Here is a 17,600-nt window from a genome sequence, read left to right on the forward strand (position 1 = left end):
TTCTCTAAAAAAAAAAAACCCCAAAAACCCAAAAAACAAAACAAAACAAAACAAAATAAAAAAAAAAAACAAACAAAAGAAAGCGATGCATTTAATGAGATACTCTAAATATTATGGAGCTCGTGGTTAAAGGAGGATGGCTTTTTGTTTTTAACGGAGAGCCGGGGCTCTCCCGGTGAGAGCATCGGCCGGCGGGGCCAACCTAACCGGTGATGCAGGGGCTATAGTAAACAGCGCTGCTGGCATCGGACAAGGCGGATATCAAGCTGCTCTCCTCGCAGGAGATGCTTCTAGGAGTCACTTTGGACAGGGAGACATGGTAAGGGAGTCCCGAGGCTTCGGGACGAGTCCTGCTCATGTTCAAATACTGGTCAAACTCATTGCGGTCAACGTCTGTCCACAGCTCGGTTTGGTTCAAGTGATCCACGCTCTCCATGTGGTGGGCTTCGGGTGGGGGCGAGAGCTGGCCCAGGTGGGCGGAAAGCCCGTTCTGAGTTCCCGAGCACATCTGGTTGTAGTATATGCTGGAGGGATGGGGAGTCCTCATGGCGTCGGCCAAGTGCGACGGGGTCTGCGCGTAGGGCACCGCCACGTCCCGCCCCATGCACTTCTCCTGGGGAAACTCCATCTGGTGATGGTGGTGGTAGCCGCGAAAGGGCATCATGTTGCAGTCATCCTGCATGTGCGGAGGGAAAAACGCCGGCTCGGTCTGTTCCAAGACATCCAAGGGAGACATCTCAGGAGTTGGCAAGCCATAGTTTTCAATATCCGACCCCATGGAGTGGAGTTCTCTGAAGTGGTTAAGTGGGGGAGGCTGGGGGTGGCCCGGCTGGCTGCCGCCATGGTGACTCATGCTGAAGTTGTCACTGCAAGGCTGGGAAAGGTTATGCAGGAGGATATTGGGTTCCATCCTCTTGATTTTCTTGGCTTGCTTCTTTCTCCTTGGGCGGGTACTTGTAGTTGGGGTGATCCTGGAGATGCTGGATTCGCAGTCGCTCGGCCTCTTCCACAAAGGGACGTTTGTCGCTGGCACTCAGCGCTTTCCACGACTGGCCTGGAAGGGGAAAGCGAAGCTCTGTGACAGCGGCTCGGCCACCCGGCGCTGGCCGGGGCGCGGGGGCACCCGGGGAGAGGGCACCCTTGGGGTGGGAAGGGCTTCTCCGGCCGGTTCGGCACCTGAGCGGGGTCCTGATGCTGGCACGATTTGGGGCCGGGGAATGGGAGCCCAGGCAGGGCTGTGCCAGCAGCAGGCTCGGGCTGTGCCCAGCACTTCGGTGCAGTGGGAGAATGGGGGTGCAAAGCCCCGGGGGGGGCCGCAGGAATCCCTCTGCCAGTGCAGGGGATTCTGCCTCCCGCTGCCCCTCGGCACAGCCTGGTCCCCGGGGTGCCTGCTTCCCTGCATCCCGCATCCGCAGCCCCGCTCCTCTGCAGCCCCAATCGCCCATCCCCAAACCCCGCAGCCCCGTGTCCTGAATCCCATGTCCCCGCACCCCGCAGCCCCCCGTCTCCGCATCCTGCTGCCCTGTCTGGCCATATCCTGCTTCCCATAGTCCCGCATCCTGCACCTCCGTCTACACATATCCTGCTTCCCGTGTTCCCACATCCCGCATCCTACAGTTGCGTATCCCGCATCCTGCAGCTCTGTATTCCCATATCCTGCATCCCCGCAGCTGCGTACCCCACAGCCCTGTATCTCTGCATCCCGCAGCCTCCTTCCCCTGCATCTTGCACACATGTAGCTCTGTATCCTCACCCCCCACATCCCCGTATTCCCACATCCCCTAATATCGTATCCCGCAGCCCTGTAGCTGCGCCCCACAGCCCTCGATCCTGCAGCCCTGCATCCTTGCAGCCTGCAGCCGGCATCCCTTAGTCCCAGATCCTTACAGTTTGCATCCCGCAGCCCTCTAACCTTGCAGCCACCAGCCCCGTATCCCGCAGCACCCTATTCCTGCATCCCGCAGCATCCCATCCCTGTAACCCAGCTCCTGCACCCCCGTATCCTCACAGTCCTCATCCTGCAGCCCCGTATCCTCACAGCCAGCATCCCGCAGTCCTGTACCCTCGCAGCCTGGCCGGCACAGCCCCGTATCCTTGCATCCCATGTCCCACTGCCTCATATCCTAGCAGCCCGCATCCCAATGCCCCGTACCTCTTCATCGCACACTCCCAGCCCTGTATCCCTGCATCCCAATACCCCCTACCCCTGCAACCCAAATCCCCAGCCCCATATTCCTGCATCCTGCTGCCCCGTACCCCTGCAGCCCACATCTCCAGCCCTGTAACTCTGCATCCCAGTGCCCTGGACTCCCGCAGCCTGCACCCCCAGCTCCATATCCCTGCATCCCGCTCCCCTATGTTCTTGCAGCCCACATCCACAGCCCCATAACTGCCTGTTCCTGCATCCCCAGCCCCATACACTCACATCCCTGCATCCCCAGCCCCGTACCCCCTCATCCCGCAGCCCTACAACCTTGCAGCCCGCATCCCCAGCCCTGTACCCCCACATTTCTTCATCCCAAGCCTCACACCGCTGCATCCCTGCATCCCCAGCCCCATACCCCTGCATCCCGCTGCCCTACACTCTTGCAGCCCGCATCCCCAGCCTCGTATCCTGGCATTCCTTCATTCCCAGCCCTGTACCCCCACATCCCAGCATCCCCAGCCCTGTACCCCCGCATCCCACAGCCCTACACCCTTGCAGCCCACATCCCCAGCCCCGTACCCCCACATCCCTTCATCCCCAGCCCTGCACCCCTGTACTCCTTCATCCCCAGCGCTGTACCCCCGCATCCCACAGCCCTACACCCTTGCAGCCCACATCCCCAGCTCTGCATCCCCGCATCCCTAGCCTCATACCCCCACATCCCTTCATCCCCAGCCCCATACCCCCACATCCCTTCATCCCCAGCCCCATACCCCAGCATCCCCAGCCCTGTACCCCCGCATCTCTTCATCCCCAGCCCCATACACCCGCATCCCTGCATCCCCAGCCTCATACCCCCGCATCCCTTCATCCCCAGCCCCATACCTCAGCATCCCCAGCCCCATACCCCCGCACCCCTTCATCCCCAGCCCCGCACCCCCGCACCCCCGCGCCCCCAGCCCCGCACCCCTTCCTCCCGCAGCCCGCCCCGCTCACCCAGCATCTTGCTGAGCACGGCGTTGTGCAGGTCGGGGTTCTGCTGCGCCAGCCGCTTGCGCTCATCCTTCGCCCAGACCATGAAGGCGTTCATGGGCCGGCGGATGCGGGAGTCCTCGCCGGCCTTGCCCTCGGCGCGGCCGGCCGGGGGGCTGTATCCATAGCCCGGCTCGGGGCTGGGCGAGCGGCTGGGGGCCGCGCCGGGGGCCGCGCCACCGGGGCCGGGGCCGAAGGCGAAGCCGGGCTCGGGGCTGGGCGTGCGGCTGGCGGGGGAAGCGGCTCCCGGGGGGCGCGGGAAGGCGAGCCCGGGCTCAGCGGCCGGCACGGCGGCGGTGACCCATGAACAGTCGCCCCGGGGTTGCGATATCTCCTCTCGGCAGTAGTTAGACTCAGATATATTCATTCCAGCTGGACAGCACTTTGTGTCCGACCCGACCGGGTGCCGGAGAGAGAACCGGGTCCCGCCGCGTCCCACCGGGTCCAGCAGCCGCCGAGCAGCAGCCCCGCCGCTCGTCTCCCTCGCCTGCGCTTCGGGGGGATTTGGGGTCGCCTCGCTTTGTTTTCGTTTCTGTTCTTTTTTTTTTTTTTTCCTCTTTTATTATTATTTTTTTTTTCCCCCTTTCCCCCCAAAAAAAACTTTTGGGATGATGCTGGGCTGGAAGGGGCAAAATATAGCCGGGCTGGACCAATCAGCGGGGCGGAGGGGAGGAGGAGGAGGAGGAGGACGAGAAGGACGAGAGGGAGAGGAGGAGGAGAAGGAGGAGGAGATGATGATGATGATGATGATGATGAGGGGGAGGAGGAGGAGGAGGAGGAGGAGGAGGAGGAGGAGGAGGAGGAGGAGGAAGGGGGGCGTCCCCAGGCACCAGCAGGAAGAGCCACCCGGGGAGGGCCGGGCTGGGACCGGTGTGGATGCTGCTGCCCAGTTCCCTTCCTTCCAAGGAGGAGGGTTATTATTTTTTTCTCTGCCTTTTCCTTCCTTCTTCCCTTCTTTCTTCCCTTCTTTCCTTCCTTCCTTCTTTCTTTCCAAGCCCCTTTTCTGGCTACTTGCGGTCTGCCCGTGCCGCCCGCAGCCCCGCCGAGCCGAGGCAGGGAAGTGTTGAGATTTGCCTGCCAGGCTGCCTGTTTGCAAGCGGACAGGGATGCTTGGGGCTTTGCGTTTATTTTTCTTATGACTTATTTCGTGTGTGTGTTTTGGCCAGCGTTCCCCACCCGAGGTCGGGAGCAGCCCTGGGGTGAAGGCAGGGGTGAGCGCTCTTCCCCTGGCAATTTTCTGGTGGGAATTTCAGTGCCGGGGGGAGAAACGGCTCCTTGCTTTTAAGCACTGTTCACATGAAAAGAAATGCGTTTCCAGCCTGTCAGCCTAGGGACCGTTGAGGAACGGTGGGCTCACCGGCAGCCAGGTGATCGTGGCTAAAAGCTGCCTCCCGAGCTGCGGCGCTGGGGCTGGCACGGCCGTGCCGCTGCCGCACGCGCCGTGGGCACGGCAGCATACCCACGGCATGCTGCCATCGGCAGCCGCGGAGAAGCAGCGCATCCCCCACTGCCAGGTCTCTGCTTGGCTCGCTCGGCTGCCGTCCAGCAGAGATCAGCAGTGCCAAGAGCCAGGCTAGGTGGTCTGAAGGTCCTTCCTGCCCTTGGCGCGGAGGAGTTATGAACTCTGCGGGATCCATTTGCGAGCAAGGAGATCTGCTTGCACGCTGTCCCTGCTCCCTGACACCCCCCGGGCAATCGGGCTTACACATGAAGGATGCCCCAGCTCCGGGTATCTGCCTCCGAGCCCCCTCCGGCTGCGGACGTGCAGGAGACCCCAGCCTGAAACGTGAACGCCAGCGCTAGGAAGACTTGGGGCACCGGGTTGCGCAAGAGCCCAGCTCCCAGCCGCAGCGGTGGGGTATTGCATGCCATGGTTTCTGTGTGTCTGGAAGTGATTTGAAAAAGCTGATCTGCTGTTAACCCTAAACAAAACAAAGGCCTTAAAAAAAAAAAAAAAAAATCTTCTCTCACTTATTCTTCAATCGCTAGCCAGGAGCGACAGAGGTTTTGGGCTAGATTTCCTTCATGTTCCTGGAGCCTCTTATTAATATTTTGCAAGAGCAAATCAGCACCAGTCCACGGGAGAGCCCGTACGGCTGCAAGGAGCCTCCTCTCCGCTCTCCCCCATCCTGCCCCGGCCATGCAGCCGAGGAGGGTGCCGGAGCATCGCTGTGCCGGAGGAGCAGCCGCGTGCCGCCGCCCAGAGCCGAGCACCCGAGCCGCCGGAGGCTTTGGCTCTTTGCCCTTGCCCTGGGAGCAGAAAGGTGGGTGCTGGGGGGAGCCGGGGGCCCCCAGCCCAGGGCCAGCGGCTGCTCGTGGGGTGAAGTGAGCGGTCTTTGGGGCAGTTGGGCTGGGAAGCTGCTGGGAATGTCCCAGGAGCATCCCCCCCGCTGCGGATCCTGGCCCTTCTCCCGGGCTTCGGCCAAGCGCATGGCGCTTTCCCCGGCCGCATCCACCCCGTGCCCTCCCACGTGGCCCCAGCAGCATCCCCAGCCTCCGGGTGGGCTCAGAACTGCCCCGGCTCCAGGGTTGGACCCGGTGCCAGTGGTTGGCATTTGGGACGTGGTGGGGACGAGCTGCAATGTGGTGGCAGAGGGGGCAGCTCAGATTTTTTGCTGGAAACAATGCTAAGAGCTGGGGTGAACCCTCCCAAGGGGAGGCAGATGCAGAGCTCCGTGCCCTCCACGCTCGCTCTGTGCAACCGCTCCGAGCGTGGGCCTCCTCCGCGCGGGATGGCAGTGGGCTCGCGACATTTTCCTTACGCAGGGGCGGCGCGGGGCGAGGGATCAGAGCGGGGCTGCTGTCCCTGTTGCGCTGGGGATGTTTGGGAGCTCCTCTGCCCACGGAGCAAAGCCGGGCGCTTCGACCTCAGAGCACGCGTGCCGTGCAAACCTTCCTGGCAGTGCGTTGCTGTTGGTGCCGCATCCCGGTGCAGGGATGGGGGGGAAGAGGCAGGGAGGGCGGCGGAGGGGGAAAGGAAGGGCACGATTGCTGGAGGAGGAGGGGTGAGAGCTGCAAAGCAGGGAGAGAGGGGAAGGAGAGCTGCAAGGGGGGATGGAGTAGCATGCAAAGCACCCAAAAGTGCCTGGGTGCAAAAATGCCTGGGTGCAAAGCACCCAAAAATGCCTGAACTGGCCCAGGAGGGGTGTGGGGGGCCCCACTGCCTGGCTGTGTGGGCAATGCCGCACTGCTTTGCTCCCCCTCCCCACAGCTGGCATCTGCCCTGGAGCGGGAAAGCAGGAAGGCATCTCCGGGGCAGGGGGAGAGCACCCACGGGGTGCAGCGTGCGGGGTCTGTCCTGGCTCAGCTTTCCTGGAGGGGGATGGACACACAAACCGCCGGCAGCACAACCCCTCCCTTCGCACCGCTGCCCCAGGGACACGGGGACGCGGCACGAGGCACCGGCGAGACCCCGGCTCCTCACCGGCCGCATCTGCAGCGGCGTGCGGGGAGGAAGCGCTGGGCATCCCTGGGCAGAGATAAGATGGGCGCGTGCCAGCTGGGTCCCCTCTCCCCGCGCCCTCCTCGCCGGGCCTGGCGTCGGGCGAGCTGGACCCCAGCCTGGCATACAGCCTCAGGAGTTGTATATTTATTTTTTTTCTTTTTTTTTTTTTCTTTTTTTTTTTTTTCTTTTTTTTTTTCCCTCCCCCCTTCAGTTTTATTGGGCTGGTGGCTCGCCGCCCCCACCCCGGCCCCCGGTTTCCCTTCCTAGCATCCCGCGCAGCCCAGCACCACACCTAACAGAGGAAGCGTGGCGGGGACGGCAGCCTCCGCTCCCCAGCACAAAGGCATTTTCCCTCCCCGCCCCCAGCCCGTGCCTCTCGCGGCCGCTTATTCCTCGCAGCCAGGTCCGACGCCGAGCTCCCACCCGCCTAAAAATAGATATGGCACCACCTGCACCATCCCAAGGGGTCTCGGGGATTTGGGGGCTCGAAGGGGGGTGGTGGGGATGGCAAGAAGGTAAGAGCGAGCATCGCTGGCTCAGCCTGACGGTTGTTGCTGCTGCTGGTGGCTGCGGGTGGGTGCAGGAGCCCCACGTTGGGCTAGGGGCTGTGCAACCAGGGGCTTTACCCCCCCAAAATTTGCACCCCAGTTAGAGAGGTGGCAGGTGGGTGCTGGCAGCACAGCAGCAAAGCCTCGAACTGTGATGGGAAAAATTGCTTTTTATTCTCATTTTGCAGAGGGTGCAAGGCACAAGGGGAGCAGGGGCAGGAGCAGGATCCATCCCCCGGTGCCTCCTTCACTCACTTGCACGGAGCAGCCTTGCTTCTAGATGTGTTCACGCTGCTAATAAATTAATCACCATGCAATTACTGGTGTGGAGCTGGTGCTCCGGTGTGTCTCATTGGATGAATGAGAGATTTCACATTTTTTATTCATTACAGCTAATAATTCTCTTTAGACCATGCAGCACAGGTACGTGGCGCGGTTCAGCCAGGCGGGATGGACGTGACCTACACCCGCAGCCACTTCTTCATCCCGAAGGAGATGCCCTTCACCAGGGACGGCCGAGGGGAGCGGGGGGACCCACGCAGGGCTGCTCGGTGCCGCCGTGGGACGCCCGGGCCGGCGGCTCCCCCGGCGCCCCAGGAGATGCCCCCGCGCCGGCGGGTCCCACGGGGTCCCCCGGGGCCAGGGCCACTGCAGCCTTGCTGGAACAAAGACTTCCCGAAGAAAGGCGCTTCCTGAAGAGCAAAGGACTCGGGGCTGTGTGTGAGCCCTGCTGGGAGGCTGAAGTCATCTGCTGGGAAATGCTCCGTGCTTCGCCGGAGCCTCCCTTTGTCCAGGACCCAGCTCAGCGCCCAGTTTCCTTGTGCACAAATAGTTCAGTGGGTCAGGCAGAGCTGGCAAGCGCCGAGCAAGCCGACCGGGTGCTGCTGGGCGCCAGCAGACGCGGTACGGCGTCTGTCTTAGGAGCATCCCAGCAGCAGCTGCGTGCCTGTACAAGGGTGACACGTCCCCCGTGTCCCCAGCCAGGGACCAGACTCTTTCCCACCCGAGTCAGGGCAGGTGGAGAACGGGTGGTCGTGGTCCGCTCCAGCCCTGGGAATGGCCGGCTCAGCTGTTTTCTGCTCATTTGCTCCTTTTCTTGGCTTCCACCTGACAAGCGAAGGGCACCGGGGACAGTGGGAAGGTGCCCTGGGCCACGGTGGCTCTCTGCCCTGGGAGCGTGCTGGCCCTAGTGATCGCTGTCTCTCTGCCCCGCTGCCACCCATGCCCACGGGTCCCCGACGGCTGCGGGACTGAGCTGGGAGCGCGGTGCGGACCGCGCCAGCCAAGCCTGGCAACCAGGCATCGCATCCGAGGAAGCGGAGAAAGTCGTCTGTCTTTTTCAGCTCTTTTCAATAACCCGAGGTCAGCCTTGTTTATACAGGATTATAACTCTAACGACAATAGCAATACCCATTGTGCGAGCAGCAAAACCCACAGCTAACCCGAAAAAGCTGTTTGCTCCGCGCAGGCGCAGCCGTCGCAGCGATGGCCGGAGCCCTTGGTCCTCAGCGGGGCCGTCCTGCCTCCCCTTCCCCTGCCTTTGCCCTGCCATGGCCCCTTCCTGCACAGCCCTGGCTCGCCGGCGATGGTCCCCCCAGCTCGGGGTGCCGCGCTTCCAGCCGCATCACCCCGTGTTTGCTCCCTGACCCGCTCCCCCTGAAACCTGGGGTGCAGCCCCCACCCCCCGAGCGTGAGCAAAGCTGCTGCAAATCCCACCCACAGTGCTTAGAGCCGAGCTAATGCCGGGGAAAGGCTTCGGCTCGGCACGGTGCGGCGCACGGGGAGTGCTGAGCGTGCCGGGGCGCACGGGGCGGGCGTGCTCGGGGCACGCGTGTGCGCGCTGGCTGGAGTCGCTTCCCCGGCAGCTGATTGCGGCGGCAGTCGTTGCTTTAATACTTGGTTCCCATCGCAGAGAGAGCCCAGGCTTTTAGGAAGGAAAGTCTTACACTTCTACCAACTATTTCAAGACTCCCATAAACACATTTTTGGTTCAGCATTAATGAATTACCTCAATGCAGAGCTACTCATGCCAAATACATGAATACAGAGTGTAGAAAAGCCGCCGAGAAGCAGATTTGGCTGCCATTCAGCTGCTCTGATCGGCACAATTTCTTTTCTCGATTATAGCAAGAAAACGCGCTCTGCCTGTGGCACTGCGTCCTCCCAGGAACAGGCAGCTGGCCGACAGTTGGGCTGTGCAGAGCCTGGGCACGCCGGGATTATTCTTTGCTTCCATCACTCGAATTGGCAGAAAATGCTGCTCGCTGGTGTCTGTGCAGGAGATGCAGCCAAGAACCGGGATCCTGCTGTTTCTGCATGCCCGGGCTCGCTGCTCCGGGCTGCCTGACCTCCTCTTGGGTGTTGGGGAAAGGAAAGGAACACTGCAATTAGGAGGATTTCTGAAACTGGCTTTTTTGGGGAGGTGGGTCGGGGCTGCCTGCCTGTGGCCCCGCAGCCATGCGTGCCCACGAGCATCACTTCACCGTGGCCCCTCTCCGTGGAGCAGTGAACCTGAGCCCCCACCCGTGGCCTTGGCGACCGTGTCCCCTGCTTTCGTCCGACAGCAACAGCTCTCCATGCTGGGGACTTCCAGGAGACGACGTGCCCCCCAAAAGGGAGCGCAGCTCCCCTTTTGCAGAAACCTTTCTCGCTGGGGCTCTGCTCTCCGCGTTCCCAACCTCCGCGCCCTGCTGGGTGTTTGCTCATCCCTTGCTCTTTGAGCATCATTCGACTGGAAGTACCATGGCTAAAAGGGCTTGCGCTACATTGCGGACAAGGATGCTGCTTTCAAGCAGGGGAGAGACAGGGAATTAAGGAAGGCAAGGCAGCGATCACACCTCCGCCGCTTTGCGTCTCAGTCCTCAGGAGCTCGTCAGCAAGGGCTGAGCTGGTTATTGCCTCTCCACTCCTTAAAATGAAACTCCAGCGGCAGGCGAGCAGGGGAGAGGGGGCGGCTGGCTGCACCCCTGCACCCACCGAGCCCCGCGGCTGGCAGCAGGAGGGTCGCCCATCCTCTCCCTTGCCGGGAGGGCTGATGCAGCAGCGCAGGGCGTCTCCATCTGGGAAAGGTTTGCTGTTCTCAAGAGCTGCTGTGGCTCCCGACATGTTTTAACTTAGCGCGAGGCATTACCTCACCGGCCCGCCGCAGATGGCAGATGGCAGATGGCTGCTGGCTGTGCCGCGCTCCTCTCTCCCCTCTTCCCGCTTTGTCTGCAGCCCCTGAACCCAGCGCTTTCCACTCGGGTTTCCCACGCGCTGGCCGGTTTGCTCACAGGGTCCTGGGGAGGGGGGTGCCTGGTTTCTGAGCGTCACCCCAGCCAGGCCTGGAGGAAGAGGAGCCCTTTGCAGCATTCCTGGAGGAAGGGGAACTCTTTGCAGCATCCCTGGAAGAAGGGGAGCCCTTTGCAGCATCCCTGGAGGAAGGGGAGCCCTTTGCAGCACCCCTGGAGGAAGGGGAACCCTTTGCAGCACCCCTGGAGGAAGGGGAACCCTTTGCAGCATCCCTGGAGGAAGGGGAACCCTTTGCAGCACCCCTGGAGGAAGGGGAACCCTTTGCAGCATCCCTGGAGGAAGGGGAAACCTTGGCATCATCCCTGGAGGAAGGGGAACCCTTTGCAGCATCCCTGGAGGAAGGGGAACCCTTTGCAGTATCCATGGAGGAAGGGGAGCCCATTGCAGCACCCCTGGAGGAAGAGGAACCCATTGCAGCATCCCTGGAGGAAGAGGAACCCGTTGCATCGTCCCTGGAGGAGGGGGAACCTTGGCATCATCCCTGGAGGAAGGGGAGCCCATTGCATCATCCCTGGAGGAAGAGGAACCCATTGCAGCACCCCGGAGGAAGGGGAACCCATTGCATCATCCCTGGAGGAGGAGGAGCCCATTGCAGCATCCCTGGAGGAAGGGGAGCCCTTTGCAGCACCCCTGGAGGAAGGGGAACCCATTGCATCGTCCCTGAAGGAGGGGGAGCCCTTTGCAGCACCCCTGGCACCGACTACCTTTGCAGAAGCTCGCAGCCCACCTCCTTGCACGTGGGGTCTCGTGGCCACCCCTGCGTTGCCAAGGCTTTCACCGCTCAGCAGAAAGGATGAGGATGTGGCTGAGAGCAACCTCGCCTGCATATAGACAGGGAAACCCTCAGTGCCAAAACCAAGTGGAAGAGAGGAGTTTTAGCTCGGAGGAGGGTAGATGCTGCTGTGGCCCTGTGCCTCAGTTTCCCCATGTGCTGTGCAGGGCACGGGGCAGCCCAGCCCCTCCTCAGGCCCCTTAGAGACAACAATCTCCCTGGCAAAGGGCAGGATGTATCAGGGTAATTTTGACAGAGTGCTTCTTTCCTGAAAGAGAACAATAATAATAATTACAATAATGTTACTAAAGATAAAGAAAATGGCCCGAGAGCTTTCCCTCCCTGCAAGCAGAGGAACAACTTTTGCTTTTCAGTGCTGTATTGGGGACTTAAAGGGAATGGAAATGACTATGAACGTGCTGCATTTGTAGCTCAAAACCCCAAGAAGTGTGACATCCCCCCCATAAATTGGTCTAAAAATGAGATTTAAAAGCTCGCCACAGGCAGCATCTCTTTCTTCACTTTTTGATTTCAGAGCATCCTTTGTGCTGCAGCTCAGTGAAAACAGCGGCAAAATCCCCCAGCAGCGGAGCTGGGGCTTGGGGATGCTGCGAGCGACCGCAGGGGAGTTTGGTGCAGGGATGCAGGGTGGGAGGAGGAGGATGGCACGGACCCCCAGGGATGAAGGCTGTGCTGATGCTGGGGATCCCTGCAGTTGGTGGGGTGCAGGGGGCCGGGGGCAGGAGGGAGGCGGTGGGGAAGGGCTCTAAGGGAAAGGCTTTGTTCGCTGGCCAACTGGGAGAGCGCGAGGGCCTCTGGGTTCCAGCGTTTCTCCTCCACTTCTCTCCTGCTGTGCGCGGGAGCCGGGCCAAGGTGGAGCACGGCGGGGTGGAGCGGGTCCCCGAGGAAGGCAGGGGACGGCCGCGCATTTAGCCCTTAAATTGCCTGGGAAAGCGGCACTATCTTTCCATCTCCCTCCGGAGCTCTTCTCTCACCCAAGCCGAGGCTCTTTCCCAGGCTGCTCGCCCCGAACACCTCCACCTCTGCCCTCCTCCTGCCGACCCCTCTTGCTTGGCCCGTTCAGCCTTGCTCGGATCTGAAAGCGCTCGGGAAGGATAGGCAAAGGCTCACGACAGAACAGCCCTCCGTGGCGCGCTCGAGCCGGAGAAATAAGGTTAAAGGCTCTTATCTGATGGAGCCGCAGCCTTGCCAAAGCCTGTTGCTATCAGCTCGGGACACATGTGCTATTGGCAAAGCTTCGGGGACACAATAATACAAACAGTTTTCATTGTCGAGTCAACAATGATGGGAGAAGGAGCCTGGTGCTATTACCGGTATAAAAGGCGTGCTGTAGGAAAGCTCAGGACAGGAGGATGCAGTGGGGATCAACAGCAGGGTTTAGTAGATTACAGTTATATTTGTATTCGGGAAGGAGAAACCTTCCATCCCCAGTGGGCTGGAGCCAGAAGGATGGAGCCGGAGGGGGGGGGTTTAGGCTGTGAGGAAAAACTCTTAGAGCAGCGCTGGAAGCAGCTGCAGCAAAGTGCTGATGGCAGCAGGTTTGCGCGAGGGCAGGAGGCAGGTTTGCAGCGCGTCAGCCCAAGGTCGCGCTCTGCCAGCTTGTGAGAAGTCACCCAGGGAAAAAAGTGGTGGCTGTAAACGACCGAGCAGGGGTTGCAGGGCGAGGGAGGCTGCCGCAGCGACAACCGGAGCCTTGCGGGATCCCTCCACACCCTCTCACTACAAAGCCTGTATATATGAAAAAGCCCACGCTGGTGCGTGCGGGGCGGATGGGCGATTCGGCACACGCTGCACCCAGTCCCTGCTGTCATTTGGGCAGATACGAGGATGGTGGGGAGATCGGTGCCTCCGCACTGGCCAGGGCTGGTACATGGGACATGGTTTAGTGGGCATGGGGGTGTTGGGTTGATGGTTGGACTGATGATCTTAGAGATCCTTTCCAACCTTAGTGATTCCTAGTTTTTACTTTCATTAAAAAATAATCCAGCCACCAAGCCAGGAAACATGAAATTATGACTCTACCCTAAATTGGTTTAGTGGTGGAGTTGGCAGTGTTACACTAATGGTTGGACTGGATGATCTTAAAGGTCTTTGCCAAGCTAAATGATTCGATGATTCCATGATTCTATGGGGGCCATGCCACACCCGTGCATTCCGCAGGGGGAAGCATCCTTCCAAAACCTGTGTTGCGTCCCGCCACACTCTTCCTCCTCAGCCTTCCCAGGCCCCTGCCAACCCAAATGGGGGATTTTAGGAGAACACACAGTCCTGGGCTGGGTCGGATGTGCAGGTGGGATGAGTGGGAGGGGAGGATGAGTGGGATGAGGGCACCGTCCTGCCCAGGGCAGCAGCCCCTCCGAAGCGGTGCCCGCGGGGCTGCCACGTGCCGGTGGCTGTGCTGGCCCCAGTGCTGGTGCTGTGCCGTGCCCCTGGGACCCAGGCAAGGTCCTGATCCGTGATGCCGCACACCGGCGAGGGCTCAGAGATGGTGCTTAAGGGATGCAGGACCCAAAGGGCAAGATGGTGGATGAAAAGCCGGACATGAGCCGGCAATGTGCGCTCGCAGCCCAGAAAGCCAACCCCATCCTGGGCTGCATCCCCAGCAGCGTGGGCAGCGGGGCGAGGGAGGGGGTTCTGCCCCTCTGCTCCGCTCTGGTGAGACCCCACCTGGAGCCCCGCGCCCAGCTCTGGGGCCCTCAGCACAAGGACACGGAGCTGCTGGAGCGGGGCCAGGGGAGGCCACAGAAATGATCCGAGGGATGGAGCCCCTCTGCTGCGGGGCCAGGCTGGGGGAGCTGGGGGTGCTCAGCCTGGAGAGGAAGGGGCTGCGGGGAGACCTTATTGCAACCTTCCAGTACTTAAAGGGGGCCTACAGGAAAGATGGGGACAATCTTTTTAGCAAGGCCTGTTGTGACAGGACAAGGAATAATGGATTTAAACTAAAGAATAGATTTAGATTAGACATAAGGAAGAAATTTTTTACACTGAGGGTGGTGAAGCACTGGAAGGGGTTGCCCAGAGAGGTGGGAGATGCCTCATCCCTGGAAACATCCCAGGCCAGGTTGGACGGGGCTCTGAGCACCCTGCTCTGGTTAAAGCTGTCCCTGGCACTGCAGGGGCTGGGCTGGATGATCCCTAAAGGTCCCTTCCCACCCAAAGCGTTCTGTGATTCTAAGATGGAAGGTCTCCAGCCAGCCGGCTGACAGAGGGCAGGGAGGGGGTGGTCAGCGGATGGGGCACCGAGACACGGTGCCATCCCGCACCCTCGGAGGTGGGTGGCGAGGTGACGGGGAGCATCGCCTCGGCCATGCCTGTGGTGCTGAGGAAGATGACGCGTGTTCGCCAGCTCTTGTGCCGCGGTGGCAGGGGGACAGTGAGCACAAAAGCCCCCACACCATGGCGGGGCTGGAAAGCCAGGCAGGAGGTCAGGAACTTATCAGCTGCTGTCAGCGGCCGAGCGGGGCCGGAGCGGCCATTCCCACCGGGAGCAATGATGTCAGGCGGCAGTCGCGGCCGGGGGGCAGGAAGCCCGACGCAGCCAGCGAGTCTGTCCTCCTCGGCCTTCCCCATGTGTTTTCGTGAACAATGCACCCCGCGGCAGGGACGCCGTGAGGCTGGCCCTCCCGTGTCGGGGACACCACGAGGCTGGCCCTCCCGCGCCGCCGGCGGCACCGCTCGTCTGCCTTGCACCCGCGCCTCTGCGCCGGGCGCTGCTCCCCACCCGTGTGGGCTGCGGGACGGTGGCTGGCGTTGCACCTTTTGCACGGCGATTTGGCGCCTCTGCTGCATCGCTGCGAGATCTGAAGGGAAGAAAACGCCGGCGTGCGTTGGCCGCAGCCTGCACCGCGCCGGCACCGCTGTGCTGTCGTGCCCCTGCCTGCGCGGGCAGGGCTGCTGCCGCACCTCCCTAGATGGCACATCTGGCCCTGGCAAGACACACGTGCGGGGCAGACAGGCTGGCGAGCCCCAGGAGAAGCCCACGGAGAAAGGACGGCAGTGCCAGCTGCTGGCCTGGCTCTCTCCCACTCCCAGCTCAGCTGGGGCAGGGTAAATACCCGCCTCGAGCATCCAGCCGCGCCTGCCCGGGTGTCCAAATATTCCATCTGGAAGCGGCAGCAGCCATTACTCAAATGTGCCGAGGGAAAGCTCGGGCAGACTGAGGTGCTCAGCGATGCTGTGAGGTGCAGAAGAGCCTCTCCGGGCTGGGGGTCCGCTGGGGCGAGGGGGACCACGAGCCCTGTCCCTACCCTCCCAACCTGGGCAGCTGGGTCTTAATTTTGCCTCCTGGCCCCATGAGAAGCCTTTGTGAGCCCAGCGGGCACTCGGAGCAGGCCGGGCGATGGCAGCCAAGCTGGGGGCTGCCAACGGGGTGGCTGGGACGGGGCAAGGCACCTGGTCACGAATGCCCGGAGGGAGAGGGACTTCCTGAGCACATCCAGCTAAAGGATGGCCCCAAGGACTCCAGCTCGGCCTCTCCCTCCGCTCCCTCCACCCCACCCAGCACACCCTTGTTTTCACAGAGGTGCCTCCTCGCCGGGGACGCTGCAGGCTGCGTTTGCCAGCGGCTGGCAGCAATGTCCGTGCTGGTGCCGACAGGCCGGCTGGCATGTTTTCCCCCAGGGAGGCTTTAGCAGGAGGCTGTGCATTTCTGGGAATTGTGTCGGGCAGGGAAGGAGGTTATTGTTCGAGCTGCAAGTGTGCGGTGCGCTGATGAGATCAGGGCTCGGTGCTCGGCAGCGGGGCAGCTGAGCTGTCTGCAGCACTGCTGATGGGGCGATAAGCGAGAGAAGGCTCTTATCTGTGGTCCCATCGCTGCGGGGAGAGCTGGAGAGCAGAGGGCACGGCAAAACCCCAGTGACCTGGCTCTGCTCGGCCTCGCCGTGCGGTTAGCATGGGGCAAAGGGGTGTCCAGGGGGTTTCAAAGGGAGCGATGAAGGCAGTGAAGCAGGGAGCACGCCGCCTTCGGCTCTGGCACGCTGCGGTGCAGCCGCCCACCCTGCTGACTTTGGCCATGCAGACTCTTCCTCCCAGTCCTCCCAGTTCACCCAGCAGCCCCCTCAGGCACACGAATTCAGCCCTGGGCCTGAGAGACCTGGTAGTTTTTAGATCACGGGCACCCTCGCTGTGGGGGGAACCCGCCCCGCACAGCTCCCTGCAGCCGTGCCGAAGCAGCTTTCGCTCCAGCCATGGATGGAGGAGGCCAAACGCTGCCTGTCCGCTGCCTGGATTTCACCCTCTGCCTCGCTGGTGGGCAGCGGGAGGTGTGTTGGTGCAGCCACGGCGTGGGCACCGTCCTCATGTCCCCGTGATGGTGGTGATGGAGGGACTGCCGCGGCCCCCAGACCACGGCTGAAACGCCGAGGGCTGTGTGCTTCGGCAGGGCGGCTCAGGGGAGGGTATTTCTGAGAAAAGGCCCCTCTGCGCTGCCCCAGCCCTCCTCGCTGAGCCTCTCCTGCCTCCCTCTCTGCCAATCGATCCATCTCTCCAGCCCCTCTGAGGTCTCGGTCCCAGTCCTGGCTGCCCTGCCGTGTGCTTGCTCCTTTGCAAGCAGGACACAAGTCCTGCCGACCCCAAACTCTGTGGGAGACAATATCAGAGCTCTGTTTGCAAAACCGCTGCGAGGAAGGGGCTGGGGGGGGGGTCAAAGCCCTTTGCAATCCTTTACTGTGGGTGAGCTGAGAGGTGCCACGTTAGCCCATGAGAAGCTAACCATCCTCCTCCTCCTCCTCGGGAGGATGCCTCCCTCCACGCGCCATGGCTTTTGACACAAAGCAAGTCACGAGAGCCCGAGGAGGACAGACCTGCTGCCATGGAGGGGCACCGCCATCCGGAGAGCTTCCCCACCGCCCTGGTCTGGAGATCGCGCTGGCGAGCAGGGACAGCATAGGAAATGCTACATGGGAAAGCCCTGTGTGAGAGCCCAGGAGCCCCTGCCTTCCCACAGCAGACTTATCAAGGCACCAGTTCAGAGTGGCGCTTTCCATGGGCCAAAAGGGAAGTGCATACACACCAGACTTCTCAGGGTCAAGGATGCTGGGCAAGCAGCGAGCCGAGAGGCTGCAGGGGGCAAGGGAGGGAACCGGGGCGTGGGGAGGGAGACACAAATAGCAAAATGAATGGCTTGAACTTCCTATGTTTTATGAAGGCGAATAAAAGGAGACAAGAGAGGGGAAGAAAAAGGAGACCTGAGCGCTTGCACACGCTCTCACGCACACACGGGCCAGCCCGGAGCCCAGAGCCTGTCGGTGGCCCGTGTGGCACAGCAGCCTGCACCCACTTGGCCGGCACGGCTCTGGGCCAGCTGCTCCTCTGGCCCAGCGTCCCCCGAGAACACCTCGTGAAGCA

General features: G+C 61.6%; 1 protein-coding gene across 1 annotated transcript; it reads right to left on the minus strand.

Moving 5' to 3' along the window:
- Nucleotides 1-202: 202 nt before the first annotated feature.
- On the minus strand, nucleotides 203-3,545 carry SOX18 (SRY-box transcription factor 18). The gene is given in 3 exon segments (XM_075721311.1): nucleotides 203-949; nucleotides 951-1,054; nucleotides 3,143-3,545. Coding segments are annotated over 3 exon segments (1,254 nt in total).
- Nucleotides 3,546-17,600: the final 14,055 nt, after the last annotated feature.

This window comes from Pelecanus crispus, chromosome 14, assembly GCF_030463565.1.
Source record: "Pelecanus crispus isolate bPelCri1 chromosome 14, bPelCri1.pri, whole genome shotgun sequence".
Taxonomy (NCBI): domain Eukaryota; kingdom Metazoa; phylum Chordata; class Aves; order Pelecaniformes; family Pelecanidae; genus Pelecanus; species Pelecanus crispus.